This window comes from Hydractinia symbiolongicarpus, chromosome 5, assembly GCF_029227915.1.
Source record: "Hydractinia symbiolongicarpus strain clone_291-10 chromosome 5, HSymV2.1, whole genome shotgun sequence".
Taxonomy (NCBI): domain Eukaryota; kingdom Metazoa; phylum Cnidaria; class Hydrozoa; order Anthoathecata; family Hydractiniidae; genus Hydractinia; species Hydractinia symbiolongicarpus.
In genome coordinates this window covers 18,021,131-18,033,974 of record NC_079879.1, presented here as the reverse complement: position 1 = coordinate 18,033,974, position 12,844 = coordinate 18,021,131, and the positions used below count along the sequence as shown (strand labels likewise).

The 12,844-nt window shown below is 32.2% G+C and overlaps 2 protein-coding genes across 7 annotated transcripts in view; one reads left to right on the top strand and one right to left on the bottom strand.

Moving 5' to 3' along the window:
* The window catches only part of LOC130645064 (uncharacterized), a 79,165-nt gene that overhangs the window by 2,488 nt on the left and 63,833 nt on the right, over positions 1-12,844 (top strand). The gene's annotated exons all lie outside the window — the stretch shown is intronic.
* Positions 1-12,844, bottom strand: part of LOC130645054 (kinesin-like protein KIF15) — a 46,075-nt gene that overhangs the window by 26,782 nt on the left and 6,449 nt on the right. For 5 of the 6 annotated variants that reach the window (XM_057450907.1, XM_057450908.1, XM_057450906.1 and 2 more), the window contains 2 exons: positions 7,425-7,763; positions 6,905-7,129 (listed from right to left, as the gene is read on the bottom strand). In XM_057450907.1, coding sequence (XP_057306890.1) covers positions 6,905-7,129; positions 7,425-7,763 — 564 coding nt within the window. Of the gene's footprint in view, positions 1-6,500; positions 6,869-6,904; positions 7,130-7,424; positions 7,764-12,844 lie in introns of those variants that run through there. The other variant, XM_057450912.1, reaches the window with a different exon arrangement.

The window sequence follows — 12,844 nt, the reverse complement described above, 5'->3', positions numbered from 1 at the left end:
GAAAAAGTTTAGAGAGTTACTTCCTTTGTTGACTTGCAGAGTCCTGTCAATTGAGACAAAAGGTAAGTTGTATGAGGCCTGTGTAAGAAGTGTTATGTTGTACGGTAGTGAGACATGGGCAGTGAAGCAGGAAGATCTTGACCGTTTAGAAAGGAATGATATGAGAATGGTTAGGTGGATGTGTAACGCCAGTCTGAGAGACAGAAAGAGTTCAGATAAGCTAAGAAGAAAATTAAAGATGTTATCCAGATAAGAAGATTGAATTGGCTGGGGCACTTGGAAAGAATGGAGGAGGATAATTGGGTAAGAAAGTGTAGAGACTTGATAGTTCCTGGGGCAAAGCCCAGAGGCAGACCGAGAAAGACTTGGCAGGAGGTTATAAGGACAGACTTTATACAGAGGAAGTTGAGTTTAAATCTAACACAGTCTAGATCAGATTGGAAGAGGGTCATTAATATACCCCGTCCAACCCATGCTAGCATGAAAAAGGGACGTTAAGCCGAGAATGATGAATGATGATGATATGTAAATAAAGTAGAACGGCTACGAAAAACGAAGCACACTATTTAAGTTTGTAGCTCAACTTCCTCTGTATCAAGTTTGCGTAAAACTTTGGTGCATGACTATAACAGGGGTTAATTTATAAAAAACGCTACCTTTTACAAACTGATTAACTCCACTGATATTTTATGCGTGTTACACATGCAGCTAATTCTGGCCTTAATGAGATAAACAAGTACCTTGTAGAATGTCCTGTGTCACCATGGCCTGTTTCAATTAAACAAATGAAATGATATTTAACCAAATAAAATGTAAACAATTCTCATAGGTCCAGTAATGGTACATACACAAATATAACTTGACAGTTTAATCCAGACAATATAAATGTTCTTTCTCATAGATATTAAATTATTATAAACCTGGAGTTGTCCATTTTATGTAATAAAGTGCACTGATAAAGAAGAGTACAATCTGCTAAACGGGAGGTATACAAGTGCTTGTGTATGTGATTTCTTGCACACTGCCTTATCTATGATTATCGTAAACAATGTTTATTGAACCTTGACATTTTAAAGACTGTGCATAAATAAAATAAACAAGCGATCAATAACGAACCTGCTTTTGCAGTGTACTTAAAAAAATCATTTTCATAAAAAATGGAGTAAAAATCTCTTATTGATGAAGTACATATTTAATTATCAAGTTGATAGGTATAAGCATTCAGTAGAAAGCTTTAGAGATGTAAACAGACAAAACCTTTACTATGCCCTTCTTTGAAAATTCTTTTGACAAATGGCGAAGTGCTTTTTCCATCACTATTATGATCACTTTTCACATTGCCAATAATACTTCTACTGCTTCTGTTACTACTGGCCATCTCATACAATGTAACAGCTGTTGAAGCAACCTGGTCATTATGTTCATTTAGTGATTGCAGCTTTTTCAAATTTGTTTTTCTGATGTAAAGTGGCTTTTTTTCGAACAACGACTTTTTAATATTTTCAACACGCCTGTCTTTTTTATTTTCCATCTCTTTTATTACTACCTGCAGGATTATTTATTTAATATAACAACACATCACTGTGGCTTGTATAAGTTGCTGCAAAGTGACATAAAACTTTACCAGAAACAAAGCAAAATTTCGACATTGGAGAATGTGATTATCACTGACAATTATTTAGCACTGACACAAAAACTCTAGTTATAACCTCTGTTCTACAAGCATGAAATCATAATTTAGATCACCATTTAAAACAATTAATCCCTTTTCATCAAAAATTAATCACATGGAACTTCTGATTAATAGTTAGATAATATGCCTATAGAAAATAATGTCACATAGGCATCATGCTGATTATAATCTACTGTTTATCTATATTTGTATGAATTACACTTACAGGGGAAGTCAGAAAATCAAACAAAAACAAACTTCTTAATACTATATCTACTGTGAATAAGTTTAAAATAAACTTAATTAAAAAACAACACTATAAATGAGAATTCCTATATATAACACTACTGCAAATTAAATATCAATCTAAGGTGCTGAGATGTTTAAAACATAACCCAGGTGAAAAAAACACATCTTGTAAAGTAAGTTTTTGTGAACCAAACCAAATTTACACAGCAAACCAAATTTAATTGTGCATATCTATCTCCCACAATAAGTGAACTTTCTTTTCATCTTGTTGCATCAATGTAGGCTTAGCAGAAAATCTACTCCATTTTAATGATGTTAAATTGTTTATTGTTTGTATGAGTAAAAGATACCATTCAAACTGTTGTTCACTATTATGAGAAATGCAAAGTTCACCTTGGCAATTATTAAGAAAAAAAATTGACTTAGAAATTAACATAATACTTCTGGTCATTAATAGCAAATAGATTTTGTTAACAAAACACATCGCTAAACTTGTATTTCCCAAGATTTTCTACTCTTAGAAATTTATACTTTTTAAGAAAAATCTGTAAATTGCATCTAACAAGGAAATAGTACGTTTTGTGTGTAGGCCATTTACCTAAGCTTCTTGCATAAAGAAAGTTTTTATATAAATTAAGTTCTAAATTCACAGAAGAAAGTTTGCTTTTACTTTCAAAAATTAAAAAAAATATTCATTCTTGTGGTCTTATGCATGCTATTATGCATGCTATTAGTTTTTTGGTGATTTAGTTATGCCAAAAAGTGAAATTTCTAACAGCTGTTTTAAGAATACTGTAATGATTCAGACAGACTGTATTCACTATATTTTAAAAATCCCCAATTTTTTTATGAAATATAAAGGCAAGATAAATCCCTATTTTTTTATAAATTTTTCTATGAGATATAAAAGCAAGATAAGTTATCTATAAGATGATTTAAATATGAATTTATAGGTAGTCCAGGTATCAACATTTTAGCCTTGAAATCTCCTTAGCTTCATTTTTTGTGTGTAACTCTTCTCAATCAGTTCAGCATTACCATAGAAACAATAATGTGTCAATACTAGACTGATACAATAATATACTAGCGGATTTCACCCTCCCTGCTAGTTAATAACTCTTTTTTGCTTCCCTGCATGATTATGTACTTACTGAGTTTTTATCTATTAGGCACCTGCATGCCAAATATTTAGGTCTTATGCCTCTGAAAGCTTTAGATAATGGCTATCACTCTAAACTACCTGTGAAAATCTCTAAAAATCAGGAAAATACGGATTTGAATGATGGTGATAATGATGATGATGATAATAATGACAAAAGGCATGAAAAAATTATTTTAAGCTTCTTTTATTTCCATTAACCTGCCTTTTGCTTAGGGTAAAATTGGCAAAGTGTTTTGCAACAAGCATCGATGAGCATGTGCGCAAAGTTTTGCTGAAACTCTCCATTGTGGAGGGGAGTTTTAGACATGTTAAGACGCTTATTATCATAAAGTAAAAACATCTGAAATCTCCTTGTTAAGGAGTTTTCATTTCTAAAAACTTAAATCCTTATTTATCCTGTTTGTCAGGGGTTATTTTACAGTACTAGAAATATGCTACCTGCCACTGAAAGTTGATGGTTTGAGGAATACAGGGCTGGGCCTTTTTATACAACCAATTAAATACAATATTTTAACAACCCCCACCACCCAATAAAAAATATGCAAGAGTAGAACACTTATATGACAGACATAATTCACTGTTCAAGTCTTGTTGTTCTAGTCAACAAGGAAAGTACCTCGCTAAACTTTTTCCTACAAGTAACATTTCTTCCAATACCACTTCACTACCCAGCATATAATATTAAATATTTAAAGTGTTGATATCACCAAAGTAATACAAGTTCTAACTCTTTAATAAGCCACTGTTGCACACCATTAAAGCTAATCATCATTAAAAGTTCTTTCTTCCATTTCTCAAACTTTTCAACTAATTCTTCCATCAATTTCACTATGAGAACTAAATCATCTGCACACAAAAACTCTCATGGACACCTTGTTCTGTACCCTGATAGCGCTTTAAGAATAATACAAACAATAAAGGACCTCCCTGATTATGTCAAATTCATCTCTATGTGAATCATTAATCCTCAAACAACTTCTAGCATTGCTGTACATAGATTGAGCCATCTTAACTGGCCACTCATCCGCACCTAATTTTCTCATAGTTCATCAAATAACTTTACGTGGCTCTCTATCTAAATCTACAAAGGCTAAAAACAGATTGTTTCTCTTTCCTAAATGCTTTTCCTCAAGCTACCTAAGTAAAAATTGCCAGGCCCTGGAACAAAACTGAATTGCATCCTATCTATATTAATTTTTTCTCTAAGTAACTTATCAATCACTTTTTTAATAACTTTCATTACGTAGTCAACTAACTTCAATCTTTTTTAATTATCTCTTTCTAAAGCATAACCCTTGCCCTTAAAACAATTTATCACCATATACTGTCAGTCACTGGGCATAACACCATTCTTTATAATCTGATTGGTAAGACTATTGATAAGCTAAACTCCAGTATTTCCAGAGGCTTTTACTATTTCTGCAACATCACATTCCACCCCTGCAGTCTTACCAATCTTTATTTTCTTAACAGCCTACACTATCCATTTTGTCTTGATAGCAGGTCCCTCTACTGCATCATAGTCAGGCAAATTATCCTCATCCTAATCAAACTCTATACTAGCAAAAACACCTTTATTGTTGCATATACACTTTTCATCTACAACATTTTGAAAATCACATTACGCTGGCCTTCCCTTTTCAACACATTTGCAAATCTGCTTTTCTAAGCTTCTGACTTTGCTTTATACACTGCTGTACCAACACACCGCTTACCTTCTAAGTATACACTTTTACTAGCGCCTGACTTCCACACTTCCCAAAGTTTCTTCTTTTCCTTTTTACACCAGCCAAACTCATTATTCCACCACCAGGTCTGCCATGTCTAGGTAGTCCTTTCGTACACCTGCAGGCATTATCAGAAGCTTCTAGAAGACAACAAAGTTGCCTAAGTACTTTTAACAGTTACATTATCACATTGACTATTCTGGACCAACTGCTGCACTTTTCCATTCTGTCCTGCTACAATAACTTGCATTTCCTTTAGCTTCCAGGAATTTTTATTAGTACTATCATTACTATTTTTTATCCGAGACAGCCTCTTCAGTTCCCAATGGTATTGTATTTAATGAGGGTCCTGCGAGGAAGATGCATTTAAAACTCCTATTTGAGTTACACAAGGTGTGCAAGCAAAACAGCTGCTTGACTAGATAACTGCCTAAGATGTCAATCCTATTCTTATGCTGAACATTAAGCAGAAAGGATAGATTCACATTTTTATAATCTGGCATGACTCAGACAGGGTTTGAATCCATGATCTTCTGCACTGGAGGCGAACGCTATACCACAAAGCCATTGGTAGGGCCCATACTTACCCTTGGCTTCCTTAACACCTTCAAGACAATATCACAAACTAGCAACCTATGGTAAGAAATAGACTATTTCCTTGAATATAACTTTCACATCCTTTACCACCTTCTAGTCTGGCTTTCTACTCTGTCTCTTACTGTGTTGTGTTGTAAACCACTCTAATTCAAATTTGTTTATATCTACAATAAATTACTAACATGATATTTTATTTCCCAGCCTGTCTTGTCACACTCATATTGGCAATACAGAGTGCTGCAGGAAGTAGGACTTGCCCATAATTAACAAAATATGGACAGGGAGAAAAAATGCAGAACATTCCTTTCCACATAACAGAAATAGTTTATAAACAGACATTTTTTGCAAGATGCACATCTACATCTTGAAAGTTGATGTTGACCTCTAACAATTTTTCATAACCCATTTTTTAGTGCCTTCTAATTCTTTTATGTTGGTTCAAACATGCACAACCTGATATTTAAAATTTCCAAAAATCTTGTTCTTGCTTAATAGAACCCAAATGTTTAATAAGGTTTAGAGCATTTCCAGACTGATTGCAGATCGCAGCCATGAGTCAAAGAAATTTTCTGAATGGCTAATATAAATCTTATGTTGTTTGAAAGTAAATAAACAGAGCTTATTTTTCAGATCTTTCAGGTAAGTAGTAGATGTAAAAGCACTTCAGGATCTCTTGATGACAAAGATGCTGGATATTTAAATAAATGTTTCTGTTTTTGCAGATAGAACCAAAATTAATTAGATTGTGTGCTTTTAGAGCTAAGAAAAAAATATATAGTTGTAAATGATTTTTATATTTAGTGAATTCAATACAAAAAAATCTTCTTATTTTAGCTTCAAGCTCATAGTCTAAATTCAGGTTTATTTCATTTTTATGCAAAAAACATTGTTTGGCACAGTGCTATTAATTATTTCCATGTCACACAGCTATTTATGTCTTTATTATAACCAAATCAATATTCAGTATTATGCATGCATGAAGAAATACAGTAGCCAAAACACAAATATAGCTATACATACAAACCTTTCACAGACATTCATTTTTTGAAATTTGCAGAAAAAAGTTTATATAAAAACAGAATGCTTTGCTTACGTTTTGTTAACAACGGCATGGCAAACTACAAGGAAATCTTCAGTGATCACACAGAAAATATTTTTTGTTTATGCACCAATGTTAGTACTTGCAATCATATGAAAAGTAGTAATTTTGAAAAAAAAGGAGCAGGTGAATAAAAAAGAGTAGTTGAAAAGAAGAAAATAAATTATGTATGTATTGTAAAAAGAAAACATAAATTATATTTAAAATGCATTGTCTCTATAACCAATAGATATAAAACTTAAAAGAATGCAATCAGTTTTTTTTACATAACAAAGAAAATTTAAGTTCATGATTCAATATTTTTAATTGTTACATTTCTCACTTAATTTTCAAAAAAGAATAAAACGTAAAAGTAAATATTCCTTATAAAAATGAAGTGCATAATTTATTTTAGTTACCAGACACTGCAGTTGTTTTTGTTGTAGGTTTCATGCTGACTATTCCTTCTGTTCTGGCAACATCAAGTGTGTGTATTGTTCCTCTTCTACCAGATGGGGAAGGTGTAGGAGATGAGGAAGATCTTGGAGGTTCAGCTAATGGCATTGTCAATAAAGGTTTCACAGTAAGAGGACGCTTTAATAGACTCCTTTCTCCAGCACTAAATGATTTGTGTCGTTTGACAGCTAAAACCAAAAAAAAAATTATAGCATCGACATGTAAATGATTACATAGATGAGGAAGCTCTCGGAGGTTCAGGTAATGAGATTGTCAATAAAAGTTTCACAGTGAGAGGACGCTTTAATAGATTCTTTTCTCCAGCACTAAATGCTACAAAACAGAAAACAATTAGCATCAACTTGTAAATTACAAAAATAAGTTGTCTGTTCTGAAAAAAATATGAAGATGAGTTAAAGTATCTCCCTTAAAATGATTGGGAATCACTTTAATAATCCACAACACAACAGAAAATAATTATACCTGCAGGATTTAACCCTTTACGTGTTGATGTTGGAGATTTCGCTCTCCTTGGTGATAATTGTGATTGTTGATAAAGTGTTTGAGATATAGACACATCTTCACGTTTACTACGCTCGCCTCTTTCATAAATGCTATGGTGCCGTTTCAACCCTCTTTCATTAATAGTTAGAATGCCTGATTCATATGATGTATTCAGTACAGACTCAAAAGATGAATTGATAGAATCATTTTGCAAGGAAACATCAGCTGCAGATGCTCTTCGACTGAATCGTGGTATTCTTGAAGAAAGACTCCCACCTCTTACACCAGCATTAAGACTTGTTGACAAGGCTCTTGCTCCTTAAAATTAGAGTAAGAAGTTTTCCTAATACAAAACATTTTCACTATCTTTTCAGGGGTGTAATTTAGCATTCTCAGAAGCCATTAAACAGCAATTTCCTAATTTGAATTTACCCTTTAGTTTCCCATATTCTTAGCCTAATGAAGACAACTGGCTATGCTGTTGTTGCATTAATTTATTTTTAACCCATTGCTACTAGTTATCATACTCTCATAAATTAGAACATATACAAAACTTTAGCAAGACCATTATAATGACCTGCTGCTTTCACTTGATGTTAAATAAAATTTACCAGAGACTTTAATGGATAAACTCATTTTAATAAGAAATGACCAAAATAATAATTTTGGTAAAAATTCCAGTGTAGCTTTCACTTTTTAGAAACAGTATCATTGGTGAAAGTCATTATAATTGTCTTAACCAGGCCTATCAATAAGGGGAGAGCAATTGCTCTTTCTTCACGCAACAGCTTGCCCAATTCTGACAAATGAGAAACTAGCTCCCCCAATTCCAAAAAAAGTTTTTTGGCAGAGCAATATCAATTCATCTCACATGGAAATCAATGTTCTCTTTCTTATTATTTACAGCAAAAAAGAACCAAAATATATAAAAAAAAAGATAAAATAAATAAAAAAAACTTTGTGATAAAATGTGCGTTTAGAATCTTATTCTATTTATTCAGATTGCTTGCCCAGTTTAAATTATTGTAACCTTGGGGGAGCAATTTATTGCTCTGGTGTTATTTTCTTATTGATATGCCTGCTTAACCATTGAACAACTTATTCGAAACATTTGGTGAGAAAGGTTGGTATGTGTATATGTCAATAAAAGATTTTTTAAAACCTAAATATGTTAGCTCTTGGTGTTTGTCATAAATTCGCAATTGTGTATATAGTCCAATAGATTTAGGGTTAGACCTAGAATAAAAGAGTACGTTAGATTTTTCTAGCCAAAAGCTTTCTATTATAAAGAATAACAAAAAAATAGCCAAGACATAAACAATTAAGAATTTGTGTTTCTTTTTTTAACCCAAAGTGAACAGCTACAACATGATATTAAATGATATTAATTATGATATTAATGATATTAATTATCAAGCAACATCATTTACTCAAGGGGATATTGTGATTCTGAGTTAGGCTTCAATTAAAGCAGGTAGATACACATGAAAATGAATAAGTCTTAGAGAAAATAGATGCCTGAATAGGAAAGTCAACTATGGTATTTTAATTGGGAAAGGTTATACATACATATACAATTTTTTTAAAAAACTTGTATAAATTTTAATTGTTATTAAAGGTGAAACTTCTTTTAACAACTGGGCACTAAATTCAGTATGTTAGGCCAGCTAAAAGGTGTTGTATTGCAGTTAAATTAAATCCATGTCTATATACCCCGTGTTTTTAATTCACCTTTTTACAGTTTAAGTTGTCTATCAACTGGGACCATATCCTCAATCTTGATGAATTTAACCCTGATCTCTCATTTTCTCTATTTTATAACTGTATTGAATCTTTATTAGACACACACGCACCTTACAAAATAATTCTTAATAAAGCTAAAAAGTATCCTAATAAACATTGGATAACCAAAGGCATCCTTACTTCTATCAAAAAACGAAACAACCTGCATAAATATTTTTTATATGAAAAGGATCCACTTATAAAATCTAGCTTACTTGAGGCCTTCAAAAAATATAGAAATAAAATTGTTTCTTTATGCAGGTTGAGCAAAGCTAATTATTATATAGATTTTTTCTCCTCTCATAAAAAAAACTCTAAAAAAATCTGAAGGTGTTAGGTCCATAAATCTACAACTCCCTTTTGTTTAAATATTAATGACACTCTCACTTCTGATCCTCAAACTATAGCCACATACTTTAATAATTACTTCACCTCAATTGCAGATAATATTAGAACATCTATACCTCCAACTTCTTAATCTTACTCTTCTTATTTAAAAAATCCAAATCCTAATTCTTATTTCTTGAGTCCAACCAATAATATTGAAGTTCTAAACTGCTTGGCATCACTTAACACTAATAAATCTACTAGTCCTTTCAGCATACCTAATCAAATTTTATCTTTTTCAAAAGAATATCTGGCTACACCATTATCTAAACTTATCAATCTTTCTATCTTGACTGGAATCTTTCCTTCTGAATTAAAAACTGCAAAAGTTATCCCTATTTTTAAAAAAGGCTTAAATGTAAATCTAACAAATCATCGCCCTATTTCTTTATCATCTAATATTAACAAATTATTTGAAAAACTCATTGATGCTCGTTTATATAATTTAACTCTGTCAATATTCTAATTTATAAAGAACAATTTGGTTTTAGGAAAACATTCTCAACTTCTTGAGCACTTCTCAATATCTCTCAAAAAATTATGGATACTCTTGATAATGGTGAAATTGCTTGTGGTGTCTCCATAGACCTACAAAAAGCCTTCGACACTGTTGATCATGAAATACTTCTTAAAAAATTAAACCATTATGGCATACGTAGCATTCCGCTCCCACTTTCAAAATGTTACCTCACTGATAGGGTTCAATATATTTCAATCAATAATAAAAACTCTCAACCAAAAACTGTCAAACACGGGGTACCTCAAGGATCTGTTCTTGGTCCACTTCTTTTTGTTTTATATATTAATGATCTTCATTATGCTATAAATTTTTCTATGGTACATGATGTACCGATAATACAAACTTTCTACACATAAAAAAATCTCCAAAGCAACTTGCTAAACGTATTAATATTGACCTCAAACTCTTATGTCACTGGCTTAGTGCAAATAAAATATCTCTCAATAAGTCTAAAACTGAATATGTAATCTTTAAAAGCCCTAATAAATATATTCCTTTTATGACATCAAGATAGCTATCCATGGGGCTAGGGTCTACCCCAGTAGTAGTGTGAAATATCTAGGTTTAGTTATAGATTCTGATCTGAGCTGGAAAACTCAAATTAACAACATTGTGGTTATGCTTAAAAAAGCCAATGGGGCTTTAGCCAAAATCCGTCATCTTGTACGTCTGCAAATGTACTTCTTCAAGTTTATAATGTTTTTTTTTACTCTCGCTTACAATGTTGTTGCCAGGTATGGGGTCAATAAATAGAATTAATATTCTTCAAAATCACTCTATCCGTACTATGTCTTTTGTTGTTCTTAAAGATAGAGCTAGAATTAATTCCTTATATAACAAATTAGGTCTTCTTAAAATTTCTGATATGGTAATTCTTCAAAACATTCTGTTTCTTCACAATCTTGCTAATAATACTTTATCTACTAGTCTTACCAATACATTTGCAATTGATTTCTCTCAGGAACACCAAACTCGAGCTAACAAACTTACCTTCTGTCAGGTCTACTTTTTATGGACTCAAATCTATTCGTTTTCACTCTATTAAGTCGTGGAATGAATTACAGTCAATTCTCCCTTATAGATTCCTTATTAAATCTATTTTTGTGGTTAAATCAGTTCTTAAGAAATATTTTATTAACAACTACTGATATAATTATCAGTTAGAGGTGAAGGCAGTAAGGCAGTGAAGGGGGTGTTGGTAGAAGTGTTACTTGCAGGATAGGTTCTGCTTGGAAAAAGTTCAGAGAGTTACTTCCTTTGTTGACTAGCAGAGTCCTGTCAATTGAGGTAAAAGGTAGATTGTATGAGGCCTGTGTAAGAAGTGTTATGTTGTACGGTAGTGAGACATGGGTAGTGAAGCAGGAAGATCTTGACCGTTTAGATAGGAATGATATGAGAATGGTTAGGTGGATGTGTAACGCCAGTCTGAGAGATAGAAAGAGTTCAGATGAGTTAAGAAGTAGGCTAAGTCTCCGTAGAATTAAAGATGTTATCCAGATAAGAAGATTGAATTGGCTGGGGCACTTGGAAAGAATGGAGGAGGATAATTGGGTAAGTAAGTGTAGAGACTTGATAGTTCCTGGGGCAAAGCCCAGAGGCAGACCGAGAAAGACTTGGCAGGAGGTTATAAGGACAGACTGGATACAGAGGAAGTTGAGTTTAGATCTAACACAGTCTAGATCAGATTGGAAGAGGGTCATTAATATACCCTGTCCAACCCATGCTAGCATGGAAAACGGACGTTAAGCCGAGAATGATGATGAATGATGAGTTAAATATTCTCCTTTTTCTTCCTTATTCTCTTACTTTTTCCATACGTTTTTCTACGTACCTGTATCTTCTAATTTTTTTTTTATATATCCTTAATTTTTTTTTTTTTTTGTGTGTGTGTGTGTGTGTGTGTGATAACGTCCCATGTGATGTCCTCTATGTTTGTTCTTTTTTTTTGTACCTAGATTGTATTTTTTGTTTGTGGTTTTTACTATGGTGGTTAGTACCTTGTCTTAAGCTTCATGCTTTGTACTGATCTCCTTTCAATAGTATTTTACTATTATTTTTATAGGCATGTCTATAAATGTGTACTATTTATATACCATTGATAAAATATATTACTCACTTACTTATTTATTTTCTGTAATAAAAAAGGAAGCAAACACAGTGAATTTAATAAGGCTTTGGCCACAGGCATTATGAATATTTTTCATTTTCTAAAGAAATAATTAGTCTTGCGACTTTTAGTATGATTTAGGCAGTAACCCTACGTAAAACATGTGAAGGAAATGTAAGTTTTCTTTTAAAAACTACACAAAAAATGATTTCACTTTTCTTTATGGTCAGAGCCTTCTTAATTTATAACAGTTTACTTCCTTTTTTAATTCTCAATAAGAGCTTGTAACAAAAAAGAGATTTGTTTAAATAATGATTAACTAAAACTGTGAACTTGTGTATTAACCTGAAAAGTTATATACAATTCCTTTACATGTGTTAAGTAGGGTTACTGCCAACATACTAAATTTTCATGCTGCGAGAGGTTAGCTATAATTATTTTTAATTAAAATGATAAATATTGTGAACAGTCAAAACCCTAATACTCTGTTTACTTCTTTTAATACCGCAAATGAGCAAACAACCTAAACTGTGAAAAGGGATATATATTGTTAGCACATATAACCTTCCGCGTGACATAGTTGTTTCGATTTTATTTTGAGAA